The sequence below is a fragment of the Tupaia chinensis genome, unplaced genomic scaffold, assembly GCF_000334495.1.
Source record: "Tupaia chinensis unplaced genomic scaffold, TupChi_1.0 Scaffold000266_1, whole genome shotgun sequence".
NCBI classification, from domain to species: Eukaryota; Metazoa; Chordata; class Mammalia; order Scandentia; family Tupaiidae; genus Tupaia; species Tupaia belangeri.
Window position 1 is genome coordinate 192,422 of NW_006159746.1, and position 20,902 is coordinate 213,323.

General features: G+C 35.7%; 1 protein-coding gene across 1 annotated transcript in view; it reads right to left on the minus strand.

Annotated features, from left to right (window-relative positions):
* Positions 1-20,902, minus strand: part of UNC13C (unc-13 homolog C) — a 656,973-nt gene that overhangs the window by 87,213 nt on the left and 548,858 nt on the right. Inside the window, exons 24-27 of the mRNA XM_006149494.1 lie at positions 18,186-18,274; positions 11,229-11,378; positions 5,685-5,808; positions 2,825-2,881 (exon numbers count right to left, since the gene is read on the minus strand). Of these exons, the coding sequence (XP_006149556.1) occupies positions 2,825-2,881; positions 5,685-5,808; positions 11,229-11,378; positions 18,186-18,274 (420 nt within the window). The remainder of the gene's footprint in view (positions 1-2,824; positions 2,882-5,684; positions 5,809-11,228; positions 11,379-18,185; positions 18,275-20,902) is intronic.

Consider the following 20,902-nt stretch of genomic DNA (forward strand, 5'->3'; position numbering starts at 1 on the left):
TGTGATATTCTATCACCAGTTCATAAAGGTTTATGTTTATTTTCTTTTATTTTAATCTGAATAAAGCTGATCTCATTAAGCATTAAAATCAAGCATACATAATATACATACATAATGAACTCTCAGTGTATTAGGTAATAAAGAATGTCAAATTGTTGAATAAATAGCAGTTTAATTAATTAGGCCCTGATCATAGTTAAATTCATTACCCACATTACTGTATATTTTTCTTGATCTTCTGTTCTTAAGGCAGCTTAAAAAATAGAGCTCTGATTTTTTTTTTTTTGCATAAGACTGTAGAGGGTGTATGACTCTATAATTGAAATAATAACAATGAAATGGAATAATGATTCAAAAATAAAAAGTCAATATCAGTGGTAGAATAATATGATCCAGAATTGTTATTTTGTAATCACGTATGGGTAACAAAGTTCTATTTTATGTCCTTCAGATTATTTCAGGGTTGATGAAATAACCCTGTTAGGTCATTTTATTCATAGTTTACTTTTAGGTTATTACAATTAAAAGAGAGTTCACCAAATTGAAATATTCAGGGGACACAAATGATGCTAAAGTGTTATGCTTTCTGTGGTCTCTGATTTTTCTCAGCAAGCATGCATATGCCCTCTAGGGAGCTATTTTCCATGCCATTCAGAGTTCACAAGATTTAGACGGGGCTGATCTGCACACCCAGCTCAGGGGTGGGTATGAGAGTTAAATCAATTGACACACAGCACTTTCCAGGCCACAGTGATTGGCTTAGAAATGGTGATTATCTACAAGATTCAAGTTCAAAGGATGTTACATCAAAGGATGTAAGAGCAGAGACAACCACTCTGCAACAGGATGCTTCAAACGAGAAAAACAGAGTTGAGAAGGAGAGAGTAACCAAGGCCTGTAACATTGCTTGGATCCCTAATCAGTAATGGAAGCCCAAGTTACCCTTGGATAGAAAATTTCATGTAGAAATATATTCCTTCTTTGCTTATGCTAGCTTGGCTTTCTTCCACTGAAACTGAAACAGTTCTAACTGATGTGACATGAAACTTAGGAAACTGAGCCCTGGGGAGAAATGGTGTGCCTCCCATCCCCAAAGACACTAGACACATGGCCAGGGCCTCCTTTGGTAATGAGACCTATGCTGTCTTGCTCATGATTTTATAGAAGAAACTTTAGCGTTTTTGAATTCACTATTCAAAGCAGAGTCTGGAAATATTGGAGAGATAACCTAAAGAATAAAGAAAGGAAGAGAGAGATCCAAGATTCAATGATTTGGCAACGACTTCTACTTTCTACCTTCTTTCCTAATTATCAACAGTGCTGAACACCTGTGAGAAATAATTTTAGATGATAGTTACGTTCTCTAGATAGATTGCTGATTTAAATTCTTTTTCTAACGAAGGAGATAATGTAGATGACAATATTGGATTCTGAAATGATAAGGTTCATAGATTACCTTTGTAAATAGTTATGCAAATTAACTATCCTTCTTCTGTGTTGTACTCACAAACAATACCAAACACTACCTAAATACGAGCAACCAGCTAGAGGAGAAAGGAAGACAGCTCTCATTGTAAGAGGGAGGTGGCATACTGTTTGTAGTTACCAAGCAAAGATAATGTATGCATGATCTCAACTATTCTCACAACAATCCAATGAACCAAGGGTTTTGCATTTTCAGCATTTTGCAAATGTCACATCTGAAGATAAAAAAGGTTGAATATGTTGCCTCGTGAAACCTAGTTGGAAGAAGTTGAGGAATAATGCAAACTAGTTATCTGTGCCTGGAATCATTCCCTTACCGACATTCTAGTAGGTAGAAATGGGACTATAGATAGAGTGAGAGGAGGGGAGAAAATGGCAGAGGGTGAGAAATAGGGGGAAATACATACATACATATACATATATTATATGAAACTAGAAATGGAAAATTATTGATAACATGTATGATTAAGCCAACTATGCAGTATATTCTGGATGGGAAGTCACATTTTATATGCTGTAATGATCCTTGGAGAATAAATGTAAATTAATTAGTTAATTAAAAAAAAGAAATGGAATGAAAAACAACATGCATTTTAGCCAACCAAGTTCCTATGGTAAAGAGATAGAGATGGAGGTTCCTTGCAGAACTCCAAAGTTTTGGAACTCTGAAGTAATAACTAAGGATAGGATAATTTAGTTAGCAAATCCCTGCTAATAATATGATTAAACATGTTAATAAGTTGAACATCTGTTCTGATGAGTTACACTTTCCCATTTTGTGTTCCTTAGCTTATGATTTCTGTAGACTACTGGATTTCTATGCAATATTCCATTTTACCTTTGTTCATACAAAACCAGTTTAACATATGAAAGAAAATATGTTCTCCAATTTACTCCAAAAGCAATAATGCTGAATGCTAGAATACAAAGTTAAAAACTCATAAAGCAGGGACCAGCAGATGGCATAATGTTAAATCGCTGGACTCCCAAGTAATTGACCATGGTTCGAGTCCTTGATCCAGTGACTTAAAACTCACACAGGGAGTATGTGCCCCAAATCCCAAGAGGAGAATGGAGGAGAAGGGATTGTGGCATGGCCATCTTCCCTGGGGGTGGGGGTGATTTCTCACTTTCTGTCTCTCTGTCTCTTTGGTGAGCACACATGCCCAATCGCAAAACCTCTAAAAGAAAAAATTTGCATAGCAGATTGAAAGATCACAAACATACATCTTTTTAATCCGGCCATACTAGATATCATTACTAGTAGGAAGAAGGTTTCTTACAGGGCTGTATTTAGCTCATTACATTTCATGATCGGTAATTATTTTATTCTTATTACCTTCAGTTTGGATAATTGTCCAAGATCTTTAGCTGCAATGAAAATCATCTGTGGTCCCTAAAAACATACAGAGAAAAAGAAAAATAAGATTAGTCTTATGATCTACAATATTAGAGTAACAATGTATTCAATAGAGCATCTTCTTTATTAACTTTATTATAACGTGTGGTTTTAAATCAGATGCTCTTAATTGGTCAACCTGACAGATTGGGTTTAAAGTATCCATGAGGTTGTCAGGAAAGTAGTGGTGTATTTTGCTGTTTTGCTATGCAAGAGTGTTCATGACTTTCCCGACCATCCAGTAATACCACTGGCAGTATAATAGTCCTCATAGATAGCCCACTTCTGAAAGTCTTAGACTTAGGTTATTTAATGGTTTGTTACTGATACAGCCAGTTTAATATAGCATATGGATTAAATCAGTGATCTTTAACTTTAATGTATTTATATTTACCAAAGACAACTTCAGTTCACTCTCTTGAAGAATAAGTGTGCAAAATTTTAAGATACAGTGCTGAGGAAGGTAGAGCTATTCCTCCTGAAATGTCCAATCTATTAGAGACCTGCCCTCTGAATCTGTCTCTTAACCAGAAGCTTTCTTTGGAATATCAAGATTCTGGGCAAAAGAATTAAAATACACTGGAATAAATCATAAATAAGCTATTAGAATGAAAAACTACAGGCATTCAAGAAACCCTCTTAAACTTGAAAAAGTACTAACTGTGGCCATGTTCACACTCGGAGATCTCAATACCAGAGAAAATTTAGATAATGGTAAGCTTTTCTAGGAAAATCCTTGTTTAGAAAATTAAATGTCGGGGCCAGCAGATGGTTTGGTGGTTAAGGTGTTGACTCCCACATGGCCGACCACAGTTCATGTCCCAGACCTAGAGGTTTTCTTTCTCACTCTCCCTCTCTGTCTCTGTCTCTCTCTCTCTGGTCAAATTGAATAATAAAAAGATAATTAAAATGAAATAAGTAATTATTTTTAAAAATAAAATTAAATGTCATATATACCATTTCTGTTATAACATGAGACATGCATTCATAAAAGACATTATATTCTGCAAAACAGCACACTGAGCATGATAGGGCTTATGGTGAAAACATTGGGCAGTGAAGTCATAGCTCATACAACTTTGTTACCAAAAACCAATCAAAAGTAATAATTACTACTTTGGAAGATGGCTTGGACAGCTAGCTGGGAGCTCAGTCAGGCTGATGGCTGCCTCAAGGGAAATTAAAAATGCAAACAAACAATATAAGAACAACAGAGTACAACTGTGGACTGAGATAAGGCCTACCAAGCAGAGCTCCGAGGAGCTTCCACACGTGGGAACCATGCAAGGTGCAGCCTATGTGGAGATACTCCCTGGCCTTTTTTGTCTGTTTGTTTTTAAACAGCTTTTGCAGTAGCCATGGTGAGATACTTTTCCTTTTTGGCTGAATTTATAATGATTCTATTATATTCCAAACCCCCCTCCTCCACATGAACCAACTCACCTTTTGGATTATACTGAAATTTTTCCCATATCGACTAATTACATGAAAGCCCACTAATGTCATAGAATTATAGTCTGCATTATAGCAGAATAATGTATGTATGTGCTGTCTATGTGTGTATGTGTGTCTAGTGTGTGTGCATATGTGATTTAGTCACCTGTATATGTAGACTATAGATAATTAAACCACATGTTCATAGCATGAAGTAAAACCCAAAGTAACTCATATTTTATTTACTCACTATCTAGCAATCAACAACAATACATGCATCTTTACATCTTGGAATACTTTATAAGAAATTTTTTTCTGTGCATATAATTTCCCTGGATAAATGTGGACTCAGTATACATCATTAGTGATGTCAATACATATTTTGGGTTAATTTATAGTTACTCATCATTGTATCAATTTATCTTCCTCAGTCACAGGAAAAAAAAAATCAATTACTTCATAACAGATGCTGGTGAAGGTTATTTTTTCATTGCTTGGCTCAGGAGAGAGCCGGCTCTATATACCTGCTTGACCACTGTCTAACTTTGCTGCCAATTGATCTTTCTGGTTCTTTTTTATTTTACTGTGTGTGATACAATCACATTCTTCAAATCCACTGACGGTATCTCCTCCATAATATCCAAGTAGAGAGGCAATAAATGAAACCAGAATGGAAAGGTGAAAAAGTTTCAAATAGCAGTGTCGGAACTATTTCCTTAAGCTGTCAAATCTAATAAACACAGCAGATATTCTATCCTAAATCTATTTCCTTGTGGGTTCTCAGTAAAATAAAATTAAACTTATATGTGTAGATTAAATAATCCTATAGATTAAACTTTGATATTTTTTTTTAAGAAATGAAATTTTGATGTCAAACAAGAGTAAGGTTTGATGCTATCATCAAAATTGGGATAAGAAAATATTTTTCATGATTGTTGTTAAAATCCATATATCAGGGCCCAGCAGGTGGCATGGTGTTTAAGGCATTGGAACTTCCACATGTCTGACTGTGGTTCCAGTCCCGGACTTGGTAGCTTGAAAATCATGCTAGGTATGTAGGCATGTGTGTGCACGCTCAAAACTCCAGGAGGAGAATAGAGAAGGGACTGCAGTGTGGCCATTCCCCCATGAGGAGTGATTTCTCACTTTTCATCTCACTGTCTCTCTTTGTCTTTTTCTGGCAAGTGCACATACCCTATGGCAAAAATCTTATGAACAAAAAAGAAAAATAAAAGAAAGAAAAGAAAAGAAAATCCATATACCAAATACTTTTTCTCAAAATTTATTTAATTAGTATTTCATCTGGATTGAAACCAAAAACAGTGAGATAGGTTATTGGAAATATTACTAAATTTTAAATACTTACTGTTTGATCTGTCAGGGGAGGAAGAACAACTTGTTTTTCTATTTTGTTAAGAACTAGCTTCCATAACTCTTTTAGCACACGCTTCAGGACTGTTTTCTCACAGATTTTTGCTGAGAGACTTAATCTGAAATAAAATAAAATATTAGTTCACTTTTAAATCTACTATTAACGTATTGAGTTAATTCATTTATCGGAAACTTAGATTAGAAATCTACTGTGATTCAAATAGCTGAATAGACCTTTATAATTTTAAAATGCTAAATTCAACTTACTAAAGAAGATGCATAATATAAAAAAATGATTTCAACATACTATATATTAGATAACTTACTGTATTTGGTAGAAAATCAAATCAGAGTATTTGTTACCTTAATTGATAGACTTCAGAAAGGAAGATATCTTTTTAAAAATAATTATTTTATTTAACTTTATTTATTTACTTATTTTTAAAATTTGACTAGAGAGAAACAGAGGGACAGAGTGAGAAAGAAAGAGAGAGCGAGTGAGAGCAAACAACCAGGTCCAGGACTCGAACCACGGTCAGCCATGTGGGAGTCCAGCACCATTAACCACCACACCTCCTGCTGGCCCCCCAAAAAATATCTTTAAAAACATGAGAAGTAAATACATACTTAAAGGCAAAAAATATAAAATCCCTTTTTATTCTTACTTAAAACCTATCAAAGCAATATGATTTTTGAGATCAGGAGTTAGCATGGGGATGAAGGAAAAAGACAACAGATCTAATAATATTCATCAAGGGAACAGAGGGCAGATCATTTCCCACAGTAGAGTCAAGCCTCCCAAAGCACACACTGTTTACTCATCTTTGATGTGTAGTTAGCATATGCCCAGATTCATGGTCTAGGCCAAATATCAAGAAAACACATTTTCATCACTCCTGTGCACTGAACCAACAAAGCAAGATGGAAAAGATGCATATAATTTTACTTAACCCACATTTACCTACTTTAATGGGTATAAGGTATTCCTTACCAATTCTTCTTACAGTGGATCATGCAAACTAGCATTTGCACCCCAGCTTAAAAACTGTTCTGTGTATCTTTCTCATTAATCACCGTACCCAGTTTAGAAATACAAAACTGGCTCAGAGAGGTGGGGGTACCCGTCTCAGGAAGTCCAGCTAGTAAGTGAGATACAAGGGTAGGCTGTCTTCTCCATCCAGCATGCTGCTGACGATGCCTGTGCTTGTGTGTGAGGGCCTAGCCAGCCTGAAGACAGAACTGCATGAATACCTGTTAAATATGCTCCTACACTGGACTTGAGATTAAGAGTGAATTAAATCTGTTTCACAGAGGGTCAAAGTGGATCATGTATTTCAGGGCAGCCTCGTTGACTCCCTGCAGGGCTATTAAGTATTTTGCATGATTTTGGACTCAGAAATTATAACTTTGGCTCTGGTTTTGATAGAGTGAACAACTTTAGCATGTAATGACATACACAAATAACATTAGTAATTAGTATTTAAATAATTAATATTAACAACTAATATTTAAGGCAGGCAACATGAGAGGCAAAGAGATTTTGGAAATACATATTCATGAAGAAAAATTTCTCCTAACATTATTACTTGAAGAAACCCAAATACATAAAAATATGTGAAAATAACCTCCTCTAGCTAAAGAATGTTGGAGACCCCCAAGGCATATCCTTGGAACTGTAGCTCCACCATTTCCGAAAGCATCGTTCAAGTGTAGCATTTCCAGCTTACAGGTGAGTACTTCCCATACAGACATCGTGTTGAAACTAGCAGATGTTTCATGGTAAGACAATAAAAGCTATCCTCAGAGACAGCGCTTGGATGATTTGAGACACAACACATCTGCCAGTTCTGCAGCAGATGTGCAATTTCCACTTTCCAAAAGTCTGAGTTTTAGTATTGATCCTGTTTTTAAGGGTCAGCCCACGAACATGGCATGTTAACTAACCCTGCTTGCTTAGACTGAAACTAGTCTGAGTTTTAGTATTGATCCTGTTTTTAATGGTCAGCCCACGAACGTGGCATGTTAACTAACCCTGCTTGCTTAGGCTGAAATGAAATATGAATAAAATCATTGACATGTTTGTATCTCTTCATGGTATTTCCACCAGTTGGAAATGGAGTTTATAGCTCATTATATGAAGTGTTGGGTTCTTGGTGGAGAAAATGAAACATATTTCTAAGATATTTAGAGAGACTGCACATGCACACAGACGAAGGAGAGATTACGACGTATTGACAATATAACACGACTGCTAACAAGATTTTCTCAAAATCACCTTGAAGACTTTTAGTCTTCTATTATTTCTTTTAAATAATAGAAAATAAAGAGGAAATCCAGCAATGGCCTCCTTAGTTCAGTCAAACTTAACCTACTTGATAACACAAGCCAAGAAGTACATGTTTTAGAACCTGAGAAATCTAGATGGGTGGAAGATAAAACCAATTAAGCGGATAATCTCCAAATGCCATGTGTACTAACTGGCAACGGACATTTCTTGTTATATAGTTGATATATATATATATATATATATATATATGAAGTTTTTGCTATAGGGCATGTGCGCTTGCCAAACAGACAGAGAGAGACAGAGAGACAGAAACCGAGAAATCACTCCCTAGGGGGGATGGCCATGCTGCAATCCCTTCTCCTCCATTCTCCTCTCAGGATCTTGGGCACGCACGCATATGCGCCCAGCGTGAGTTTAAGCCACCAGGTCCTGGACTTGAACTGCAGTCGACTACATAGGAGTCCAGCTACATAGCCATTACGCTAACTGCTGGTCCCTATAGTTGATATTTTCATAACATACCCAGCTGTTTTCTTTCCCCCTGGAATGACTAGCTCTCATTTTCATACATCCAAGCCCTATCCACTTTCAAATATTCAACCCAAAGGAAATTTCCACTCATTCTCGGAAGCAGGGATGATCACTTTGCACTTATCATGTTTATTTGTTCATTTATTATTTCTCCTTCTCAATTGTTAGGTCTTTGAAAACAGAATCAATATCTGACTTTTAAATATTTCCCCTAAGCAGTGGCATTACACTTAAGCATTCTGAATTAGCCCTGAGCATCTCTACAACTCTCCATTGCCTCTTATAATAACTCTTTCAAAACATTTCAAAACTTTTTCACAAATATTTTAAGTAGATTTTTTTATACATTATTTCTTTCCATTAGGAATGATAAGAAATGACATATGTAATATAATAAAGTACACCTAGAAGTAGAAAATTAAAACTAAGTGAAATAAGAAACTAAATATACTGAAAATAAGTCAATCCACTTTCTCCGTTATCCCCATTTTATACATAAAATAGATTCACATCCACTCAGCTAGTAGAAGGAAGTATCTGGATTAGGATTAGCTGAAACTTTCTGTATATTCCACAATTTTTGGTTACAAATTATACAAAATAAGTAGCTTTGTTAATAATAAAGGATATATCTCTAAAACACTAAAGACTTTCCAGTGAAAGTTTTTGTTTTGTTTTGTTTCTTTTTTTTTTTTTTAACCATAGGATGGACACTGCCATGCCCCATTTTAGAGTTTTTTTGGTTTTGTTTTTGTTTTTTGCTCTAGAGTGCGTGTGCTCACAAGAGAGACAGAGAGGCAGAAAGCGAGAAATCACTCCCAGGAGGGATGGCCACACTGCAGTCCCTTCTTTTCTATTCTCTTCTTGGTATTTTGGGCACACATGCACACATGCCCAGTGTGTTTCAAGTCTGGGACTTGAACTGCAGTCGGCCATGTGGGAGTCCAGTGCCTTAACCACTATACTGCCTGCTGGCCTCTCCAGTGGAAGTTTAAGAGAATCAAGATTCTATACCCAGAACATTCACAACCAAATGCTGGTGTGTTTATAATGATTCAATTTTTGCATTATTGAATAAAGAATTATATAATAAAGTAAAATTTCTAAGGGAACATGTAGAAAATTATGTGTTAAGAATAAAAAATCTACATTAAGAGTCTAAAAGAATAACATTTTTTGGTCTTTCTTCCTTTCCTTCCTCTCTTATATCTTCTACTCCCTTTTTAAAAAAATAAAAAAAGTTTATGTATTTTCTTTATTTCATGAGAGAAAGAACGAGAGAGACAGAAATGGAGACAGGAGGAGAGAGAGAGGTAGGGAGAAAGAGAGATACAGGCATCTTTGACAGGGTCTCATCATGAGAAAAATTCCCCTACCTTCAGCTTTCCAGTCAGCCAGAATCATGGGATACACGTGTGCTCCCATCATGCTCAGGTATACCGGGGATCTGAGCCCCAGTTTTCCATATGGCTTCTAGTATTGCAGAGTGGTATCCTACCACCCACACCTCCATGGTTGGTCTCCTACTTTTCTTATACACCCATGTGTCTACTACCTTTCATTAGCTATCTACCTGTTAACCTATCTTTTAGATATTTTCCCACAGCAAATAAGAAATAAGGCAATTTTTCTACCAGATATTAAAATTAAGTTGATAAAACAGACATTAGCCCTTTTTATACTATAAGATTATAGATACAGGGAAAAGGAATTAAAGTAGAAATTATAAGTGTTCAGAAGAGATTCTCCCTACTCACTTCTAATTTGATGCCTTAAACAAAGACATTTAGTATCAATTTGCCATAACAATAAAACATGAGATAATATATATAGACTACCATGTGTGACCTTGGTCCCTGTATAGGTATTGGAAATTATTATTTCTTTTTCTCTTCTGCCTTCAATTCTGATTCTGAAAATCATTGTTGAAGAAATCATGTCTTTGGTTGCTTTAGATTAATGGCTCCCAACTGTGGATACATTTTACTATATATTTGTCTTGACCCTACTCGCTTAGAATTTCTAAGAGTAGAGACAGAGCAGATATTAAAAAGAAACACACACACACACACACACACACACACAACACAACACAAAACACACAGACAAATCAGCCAACTGACTTTTCTGGTGAAGAAACTATCTTAGTTGGTCATAAAGGCCTTTAGTCCCACCGACCACCACCATTACTAGATTGTTTTTTCCATAGCACCAGGGACATTGACTTTCTTTTTTAACACTGTCAAGTGCCTAGAATAGGGTTTGAGATACATAGCAATAGTTACTGAAGGTTGAGACAGACTGCTTGCTTCTGAGATGAATTAATTCTAGTCACATTTGTGTTACTCTCTTCTTCAGCAGGTTTCTGACATGAAATCAGATATTCTGAACTCAACTCAGTTTTTCTCTCTGTCTAGGAGGATGCAAAACAACATGTTCTCTGAAGAGCAAGAAATCCTAAATTGCTCTCTTCCTCAGAATGGCAGCCTCCTTGGTTACCCAGGTTTATTTCCTCTCATCTTTTCTTTTATGAAGTCATTCCTGATGTTTTTCATCTAGTAATGAATTAGAAGTGTGCTGTTTTATCATAAATTCATTTATTTCTATAGAAATTTTTTATAAAGCTGTCTCACATAGAAGAAAACATTTTTTTTTTGTCTTAAAGCCTTATTGGTCTACTTTAGGGCAATAAATAAAAAGAACACTGGATAGTCAACTTACGTTTTGTCCAAGAAATCCATGAGAGCTCTCAACACAATTTCTGCATCCATTGCTGCACTGTTCTTATTAGAGGTGGTATTTCCATTTGCTCTCATTTGATTTAGCTCAAAACTCATCTGTTTTATACACTCTTCAATTATAAGCTGGAAACTAGAAATAAAGAATATAATATAAGTCTGGCATAAAAGTAGGCATTTTTGCCCGACTCTGTTTTAATTCCATCCTAAGTAGTTTGAACTGTTTAAAATGATATACATTCTCTTGCTCATTAGTTTTCAAACCTACTGTTTGATCATAAAAGTTTAGTGGCAGTAAAAATTTTCTTAGAATCCTTTTAGGTAAAGCAAATAATAGCGATGACCTTCAGGTTGAATTAAGTTGAATAGGAACACATTTGGTCCCCATTTCTGACAGGAATAGCTCTTATGAACATTGTTTGGAAAAAAAACAGCTGTTCCAGAAAAACTCTTGGCATCTGGACACAACTTCTTCATTTGGTTTCTGTGACCCTCTTGGCTTTCCTCCAAACTCATTGGCTTCTCCTTTTCTAGTGCCTGTTCTCTAACCATGTATAAAATAAAAGGAAGCCTACTTAAATTCAAATTTCAGGTTAAATATTGCTTAATACAAATATGTTGATGTAATACTACAAACATAATTGTATTTTTAAAATTATTATTAACTGAAATTCAAGTTTAACTGGACATTTTGTAATTTATCTGGCAACCCTACATTGTTATCCTTTGAGCTTTATCCTTGGACCACTCCACCCCTCCTTCAACAATCACTTCCTTGGCAATTGCATCTAGTTCTATGGCTTCCATACTATCTATGTACTGGCGATTCCCAAATTTATATCTGGAGACCTGACTTCCAGTCCAGATCTGGACTGCTTTATTAAACTGCTGTGTAACTATGCTTTATGAAACTGCTGTGTCACTATTCCAACTGGAAGTACAACGTGACTCATACCCAACATCTAACCATCAGCAAACCTTTATAAAGTGTCCTAAATCTGAGGATTTATCACTACCAAAATGCTACTGTATGACCAACCCACCATCTTCTTATTCTGGACTCGTGCAACAACTTCCTACATTATCTGTTTGTTCAGCTTTCTCCATAGATGCTGTTAAGATAGAAACCAATAGCTTCCAAATCCACTAGAACAAATCTAGAATGTATTTAAAGCTCAGCATAATCTAGCACAAGCTAGCTCACTGATCTCATTTCTTGATATTCTTCCCTTGGCCTCATCACAGTCTAGCCACAACAGACTTCTCATTGTTCTTAGGATTCTCTGAGGACACTCTTATGTAGTAGCCACTTTTAAGTTCACTCTACTGTGGAAATTCTCAAGACTATCTCAGTCCTTATGTGTTTCAGGCATATGCCACAAGTCCCCACCTCAGAGAAGTCTTCCTTGAACACACAAGCTGAAATGACATTTCGATCATTCTCCATTCTGTACTGTTCTTTATTTTTTTGTCTTCATTGCACCCTCTATTATTTTACACCTGCATAGCTTTAGATTTATTGTCAGTGTCCTCTTTCCCCCGCTACTAGAATGCCAGCTCCATAAAAGCAGGAACTTTGTGTTATATACCTGTATCATGATGTCACATTAGTATGAAGAAGTTGCTCAGGAAGTGGTGGAACAGTAGTTAATAGTACAATATTGTATAATTTGAAATTTGCTAAGAGGATGGAGTGAAAATTAAGTCTTCACACACACACATACGCGCGCGCACACACACACACACACACACACACACACACACACATATGCACACCGGCAACCCTGTAGAGGTGATAAATACATTAATTAGCTGGAATATGCAAACTTTTATCAATCTATCACATTGTATACCTTAAATATACATAATTTTTGTATGCCAATGATATCTCAACAAAGCTATGTAAAAAGAATTGTCAGTTGAATTTATCAATGCACCATCTCCTTCTGCTATCCTCTCGCGCCTTACTACTCTATGGACTTAAATAAATCTGTAAAGAGTAATCCTTTACATTTTTTTCACTTTTACTTTCTATATCTGCTACACCAGTTTTGGTAGTTCTTACCTAAGCAGTGGGAAGTAATAAGAGATTTAAATGGTGGAGACTCAGTCTCACTACCATTTCTCTATGTTGTCCGCTACTTTGTCACATCTTCAAAAATAATAGTGATTATAACAAAAGTAGAAGTGTGTAAATATGCAGTAAAACCATGGAGATGGAGACACATGAAAGCTTGGGAAATGGTCACATTACTGGAATGCTGATGTGGAGGAAGGAATGCATGTTAATATTGCCATCAAGTAAGTCCCATTCCTTCTTCTCCACACACGATGATTACACAGTTAATGTCATTTGCCATATTTAATTTTACATAAACATTTAGGAATTTTTACTATATAGTGCTTTCATTATTAATGAAATAGAATGCACATGTTTATGCAAGTATGCATACATTCTATAAATACTTAATAAATATCTACTATGTGACAGTCACCATTTTAGGTATGAGGATATGATAATGAACAAAATAGGCACGACTTCTTGTTCTTGTGCTACAGATGAGACCTTTACTTTTAGCATGTATATTATGCAAATAGTGTGCTGTTAGCAAGTATTTTATTTTTCTAGTTTTTTTTTTTATTATCTAATTTGAGAAATCTTTGGTAGATTTTTTCTTTCTTTCTTTTCTTTTGGACAGGTTTTTGCTGTAGGGCATGTGTGCTCGCCAGAAAGACAGAGAAAGACTGAGCAATAGAACATGAGAAACCACACCCCAGGGGGAATGGCCACGCCGTAATCCCTTCTCCTCCATTCTCCTCTCGGGATCTTGGGCACATATGCACCCACACCAGGCGTGAGTTTAAGTCACCAGGTCCGGGACTTGAACCGCAGTCAGCTACCTGGGAGTTCAGCCACATAGACATTATGCTAACTGCTGGTTCCTCTTTGGTAGATTTTAAAAGATCACAGCTTGTGTGTTTTTTGATCCTGGCTTTTAAGTAGCAGGTTTACAATGTGCTGGTTTATCATTCTGAGCATATATTCAAGGCCTGATTCTGTGTCTAACCTCGTGTGTGATGCACATCGATCGTGGGCTCCTGACTTTCCTTGGCTTCCTTTACTGTTGAGTATACCATTTTCTGGACTTGACATTTATATATGAATGAGCCTATGGATGTGGCTCATTTCTTGGCTTTCTGCATATTTATCAGCTCACTACAACATTCTCTTCCAAGATCTTTTCTAGGCAGGTCCAAATCCGTGATCATTTCATTTTTGTCTGACGTGCCCTGCCTTTGGACTTTTGTCAGGTAGTAGTTGCAAGAGCGTGAGAGAGCAGGGATGGAAAAAGTGGTGGAGAGGGTGGTGTTTGCAGTGATATTTGTATTTGATGATGGGGTAGTAGCTACTTGGGGCAATAGAAAAGGAAGTAAAATGTTAGAAATTTTGAAATGCTTGATTAACTTGTGGATCATCAATGATCCTTCTGACTATAGTAATGATCATATTTTTAAAATAATCATTTCCTCCTGCACTCATTCTCAAATCAATACCTTGGAGTCAGGGGACAGACTAAGAAAAAGGTTTGATGCTTGTGTTTCAAATATGAGAAAAGTGGGTTCTTAAGCAGATCCATATTGTAAACTCCAATCTGAAGTTGGTTCTGAGTGTGGGACTAGGCATTTGGAGAAAGGGCACTTGTTCTCTCTCTACGTACACAGACACACACATTTTACCCCCCCACCAGACCTGTGTGCTTGCCAGAGAGACAAAGAAAGAGGGAAGGTGAGAAATTATCCCCAAGTGGGGATAGCCACATCATAATTCCTTCTCCTCCATTCTCCTCTTGGGATTTTGGGCATGTACACACACACACTCCCAGACTCCCAGACTGTTTTTCAAGCTGCTGGGTCTGGGGCTCAGACTGTACAGTCAGCCATGTGGGATCCAGTACTTAACCACCATGTCACCTGCTGGTCCAGAAGGGCTCTCTAATGTAATGGACAATACATTCTACTCTTGCATGAATCTGGGGTAAACTAATGTCTGCAGTTTGCCTGAAATACCCTTTGTCTCTATTGACCTTGTCTACATTCATTAAATGGATTTTCTCTCCATATATTGGTTGAAAAGTATTTTTATTAATCAACTTGAATAAAAGTAGCATCAAGTAGTAATGACAGACTTAGCAAGCACTGAAGAAGTCAAATACTCACAGAAGAATTCCTATGAAATATTCCCAAATTCTTTGTTTATTTAAGCTACTCAGCCTCTGGTACTGAGGGTATCAGTGAGAGAAATGTTGTAAACCAACAAAGCCAAATTGCAAAGTATGTTTGTCAGTGGAAGTTCAGTGGTATGAGTTTTTAAAAATCTAAGACCATCTTTAAACGCATTTGTAAGATAGCACTGCAGTGAGATTACCCAGTTCCCAGCCAGGTGCCCTATGAGCATGTCAGGAACCCAAGAACTCAGGCCTCAAGTCTGCAATTTGGATATTTTATAGAAGGTAATTTAAATATCTTTATATTCTGTTTTCTATTCTGGGTAGTCATTGTATTTCCTATAAAGTTCTGAACACCTGTAACTATCCCTGACTTGTTTTATCTTACCTAAATTTCCCAAATTCTATGGGAAAGTTTGTTGTTTTTTTTTTTAAGAGTTTTTTTTTTTTTTTTTTTTTTTCCTATAGGGGACATGTGCTCATTGGAGAGACAGACAATCCCTTCTCTTCCATTCTCCTTTCGGGATTTTGGCCATGCCTGTATATGCACCCAGCATGAGTTTTTAAGTCACCAAGTCCAGGACTTGAACTGTAGTTGACTATGTGGGAGTTCAGCAATGTAACCATTACAACAGCTGCTGGTCCCTTTAACCACATATTAATTCACACTAGAATAAGGAGAGGCAAGCCTAAAATGGCTGAGCAAGGGTCTCATCACTAAGTGTCATCTCTATTCAGAACCAATGAGCTCCCACATCTCTGGAATGACCTCTGCCTAACTCTAGGTAAATAGAATGCTCAGGTTGTTAATTAACATGCAGTCCACATAGGCAGGATCACTGAGATCAGCTAATAACAGAGCAGAGGCAGAGCAGAGCAACTACCCTAACTAAGGCCATTATGGAAGGCTGCTCTAGCTCAGCACATGAACTGTGAAAGCAGGCTCCAGAAAGATGTCACTTGGCTTAAGGGTGTCATGAACACACCTTTGATAATGAAGAGAAGGCTAAGGATGGGATTTCTATTTACTCTGCTTCATTCCTATGTCTGAGAAAAAATAAAATGGTTTCAGCATCTTCTGTTTTGTTTTTCTGATTTAAGAAGTGTCTGAAGTAGTCAACAAATGTTTACTCATCTTGTATCTTTCTAAAACACAACAATAGGTAGTGAGTGGTATTAAGAGAGAGCTATCACTGTAAGAGTAATTTTAGAGTCTCATTTGAGAACTGAACACATAGTTTAAAAGAAGCCAACATTTATTGAATTAATATTTAAAGATAATATTTTTAGATTTTAAAATTGATAATTAGTATTTAAAATTGATAGAATTTTCTAGATTAAATTAATGAAGCTCTTCAAAGATGTATTTGCTTTCCTGTCTTTTTTGACATTTGATGATAAGATGATGTCTTTTTCCTACAAGACTAAAATGAAATTTACTTATAGTGAACTTCTTTTTTCTTAGAACCATACTATAGATAAAGTTGATTTTTTAAAATAATAAGTATGTCAGTAGTTTCCAAACACTTGCCCACAGGGGAAGACATATAGTCAGGTTTCTACATCCTAAAACCAAAAATCTTGACTTAATTTGTGTAGGATTTGGAGTTCAGTTATTCCCAAGAATATCCATTGTGTACATTGATATGTCTAGCATGAACACAACTCATGCTATTTATAAACGCAAAGTTCTTCTTTGATCTTCCCTCCATTTTTTCAATAGTCAATTGCTAAGCTCTAAACAAAGGAATTACAAATGTGTATGATTTATGGGTTTTATACTTACGGGCTATGTAGAAAAGTGAGGGAAATAGACAAATAAAACTTAGAGTGCTGTTAAGTGCCACTTGACTGAAGGATGCATGAGGTTTGGGGAGCATGCGATGAGACACAAAGACTTTTCAGAGGAGATGACTAGGTCTTAAAGTTAATGAATTCAGTCAGGCAGAGGAGAGAAACAGCACTGAAGATATGATTACTAGCAACTGAAACCCAACACATTTAGGTAATTACTTAGGCCTCTTACCTTTCCCCATAAGTGACGCTGAGCTCATCCAGAACACCATTGAGCTTAACTTGAAGTTCTTTTAGAATCGTACTAGCTTCAGGATCTAGCTGCAGAGAGACCATAAACAAAATTACTTTGGAGTTTTGAGAAAGTATGCCGTTGTATCTCTTACAAGCATTTTGCTTGTAATCCAAACAACCATAAATAAGCATTTTCCCCCCCTTTTCATTCTTTCTGTTTATGTCTTTGAAATCCAATGCAAAAGTATAGAAAATGTAAAGAAATCAGGACAGTTCTTTACATATATACATAAACTTGATTAAAATGCATGGCATGCATACAAAGAAGAGGTAGAAAGCAAAACTTTTGTTGGTTTACAGCAATGGGATGCAAGGTATGAGAGACTATTTTCCACAACATGATGATTTATTTCATAATATAGAAAACCTCTCATATTGTACATTAGTTGAATATATGCATTGCTTCGAAATATATTTTAATTTTTAATATCCCTGTAAATAAATAGACCCATTAAAAATAAAAGTTCAGGTAAAATGAGCTTTTAAGTATTGTGTTATACCTTGTTGCAAGTTGTTTTTATATTTTCCCTACTTTGAATTAAATATAACAGGATAAACAAGCACTGAAGATATGATTACTAGCAACTGAAACCCAACACATTTAGGTAATTACTTAGGCCTCTTACCTTTCCCCATAAGTGACGCTGAGCTCATCCAGAACACCATTGAGCTTAACTTGAAGTTCTTTTAGAATCGTACTAGCTTCAGGATCTAGCTGCAGAGAGACCATAAACAAAATTACTTTGGAGTTTTGAGAAAGTATGCCGTTGTATCTCTTACAAGCATTTTGCTTGTAATCCAAACAACCATAAATAAGCATTTTCCCCCCTTTTCATTCTTTCTGTTTATGTCTTTGAAATCCAATGCAAAAGTATAGAAAATGTAAAGAAATCAGGACAGTTCTTTACATATATACATAAACTTGATTAAAATGCATGGCATGCATACAAAGAAGAGGTAGAAAGCAAAACTTTTGTTGGTTTACAGCAATGGGATGCAAGGTATGAGAGACTATTTTCCACAACATGATGATTTATTTCATAATATAGAAAACCTCTCATATTGTACATTAGTTGAATATATGCATTGCTTCGAAATATATTTTAATTTTTAATATCCCTGTAAATAAATAGACCCATTAAAAATAAAAGTTCAGGTGAAATGAGCTTTTAAGTATTGTGTTATACCTTGTTGCAAGTTGTTTTTATATTTTCCCTACTTTGAATTAAATATAACAGGATAAACAAATTATCCAAGCATTCCCTGGTTTCTCTGGTGCCGATCTACCTGAATTCTCTTCCTGGATGACCATTTGCAACTCAGAGTTCAAGACTCAGAGTTTCACATTTTATTTTTATTTTGTTTTTCTTTAAGTATTAAATTATTTACACCTTGCAGCTCTGATCAAGAACAAATTTGGGGGCAAAATGATATGTCAAAAATAACATAATTTTGATGCTTGTTCTTACAGTGCAAATTTTAAAAGCCAATTTTTCTTTTCATCTGATTTTAGTTCTTAAAACAATATAAATATCACAAAGTAACTTACACTATAAGTAAACCCAAAAACTAGACTAAGAAATCTATTAACTTGGCAGAATTTATTGTTGCAATTACAGTGAACATTAACACATACTTTACCAAACTTTTTAGGAAATATCAACCTGCATGCTGTGTTTTGCAAGTTAGTTTAAAAAAATAAGCAAAAATAAACTATAATAGATGTCTCAAACAGAGAGAAATACATATAAAGGATAATCTGGAATATTCACGGAAATATAAGTTAATCTTCCTTTCTTTGAGCCTTCAGAAAGTTAGTGTTTTAATATTTGTATCTATTATTCTTATACAAGTCGGTCTACTATTAAAAAGTTGGGATAAAGCCTACTTTTAGGAGTAAAACAAATTAAAACATGACTTAACATAAGTGATAGAAGGACACCAAATGAACAGTACCAATATCAGTTTAAACTCTTGGAAGCCAGTCCAGAACTAACCAGTGTCCTCATAAGTATACCCAGGGCATAGTTCTATACCCTCCAAGAGAACCTTCTAATACTAAAATAACTGTTAGAAAGATATATTAATTAATACCTCAGCAGCTAGATAGTACTAGGTTATACTGATGTAACTGAAAACATCAGAATGGAAATAAAAAATTGTAATTGACATCTCAGACTTTATCTTTTATGTAAGACCAATCCCTAATGTCAAAATCAACTTAAACCCAGATAACTTCCAGGATTGGTTAGATTCAGCCCCTCTATCAAAATCAATTTTTTTTTCCTGGAGACTATATTTTTTTTTGTTTTCCTCTTTCACCAAATAGGTTCATAGCTCTTGCCCATAGACACACAGCCTACCATAATACAGGCAGAGACTGCTCTGTGAGTGGAAAAGTTAAAATATCCTTGAGTCTCAACTTTGTAAGAAGAGTTCTATTCAGCTTTAACCAGGTTTGGGCAGTGATCTGTAAAGACAATGCTCTGTGAGTGGAAAAGTTAAAATATCCTTGAGTCTCAACTTTGTAAGAAGAGTTCTATTCAGCTTTAAACAGGTTTGGGGCAGTGATTTGGAAAGACAATTAGAAAGTAGCTATTTTAAAAAGACCCAGAACTCATATGCATTTACAGCTAGCCTAACAAACCATAATTCCCTAACACGTAACCAAGAATGCACATGTGGCCTGCATGCTCCAATCCTAGGGAACCATGTAGACTGCATGTTTTTTTATTATGTTTTCATGTTATTGTTCTTATGTATAATATTTTCTTGTTATTTCCCTGATACAAACTTTAACTTGGATAAAACTACTGGGGAAACAGGGAATGAGAGAGAAATCCTCCCTGGTTTTCTGCAGGCTCTCCCCTCCTTAAGGATAGAAGAGGAGTTCCCCAACCGTACGTCTACAACCTTCTGGGAAAGGGCTCTGAAAGCTGGGTTTTCTTCAGGAAATGTGTTGCATCTTATTTAACATGTATACTTGATTTGATTTTCATGGTTGTTTAATATGTCCACTGAGATAGATTGTTCACTTGTGAGTATAATGACTTTAAAGTCACACGAAAATGACTACATAGAACACTTGGATAGTACCGTGTTTTCTTTCCATAAAATTATTTTCATCTACCTTAGATATTTTGTGAATAGATGTTTCTTATCAAATAATTGGTTATTACTTGAAAATCTATAGCTACCAAGCTACAACAATGTGAACATGGGATGACAATGTGCATTTTTGACAGAGAGGTTGTATTTCTTTTCTTTCTTTTTTTTTTGAGAGGTTTTTGCTATAGGGCGTGTGCGCTTGCCAGAAAGACAGAGAGAGACAGAGAGATAGAAA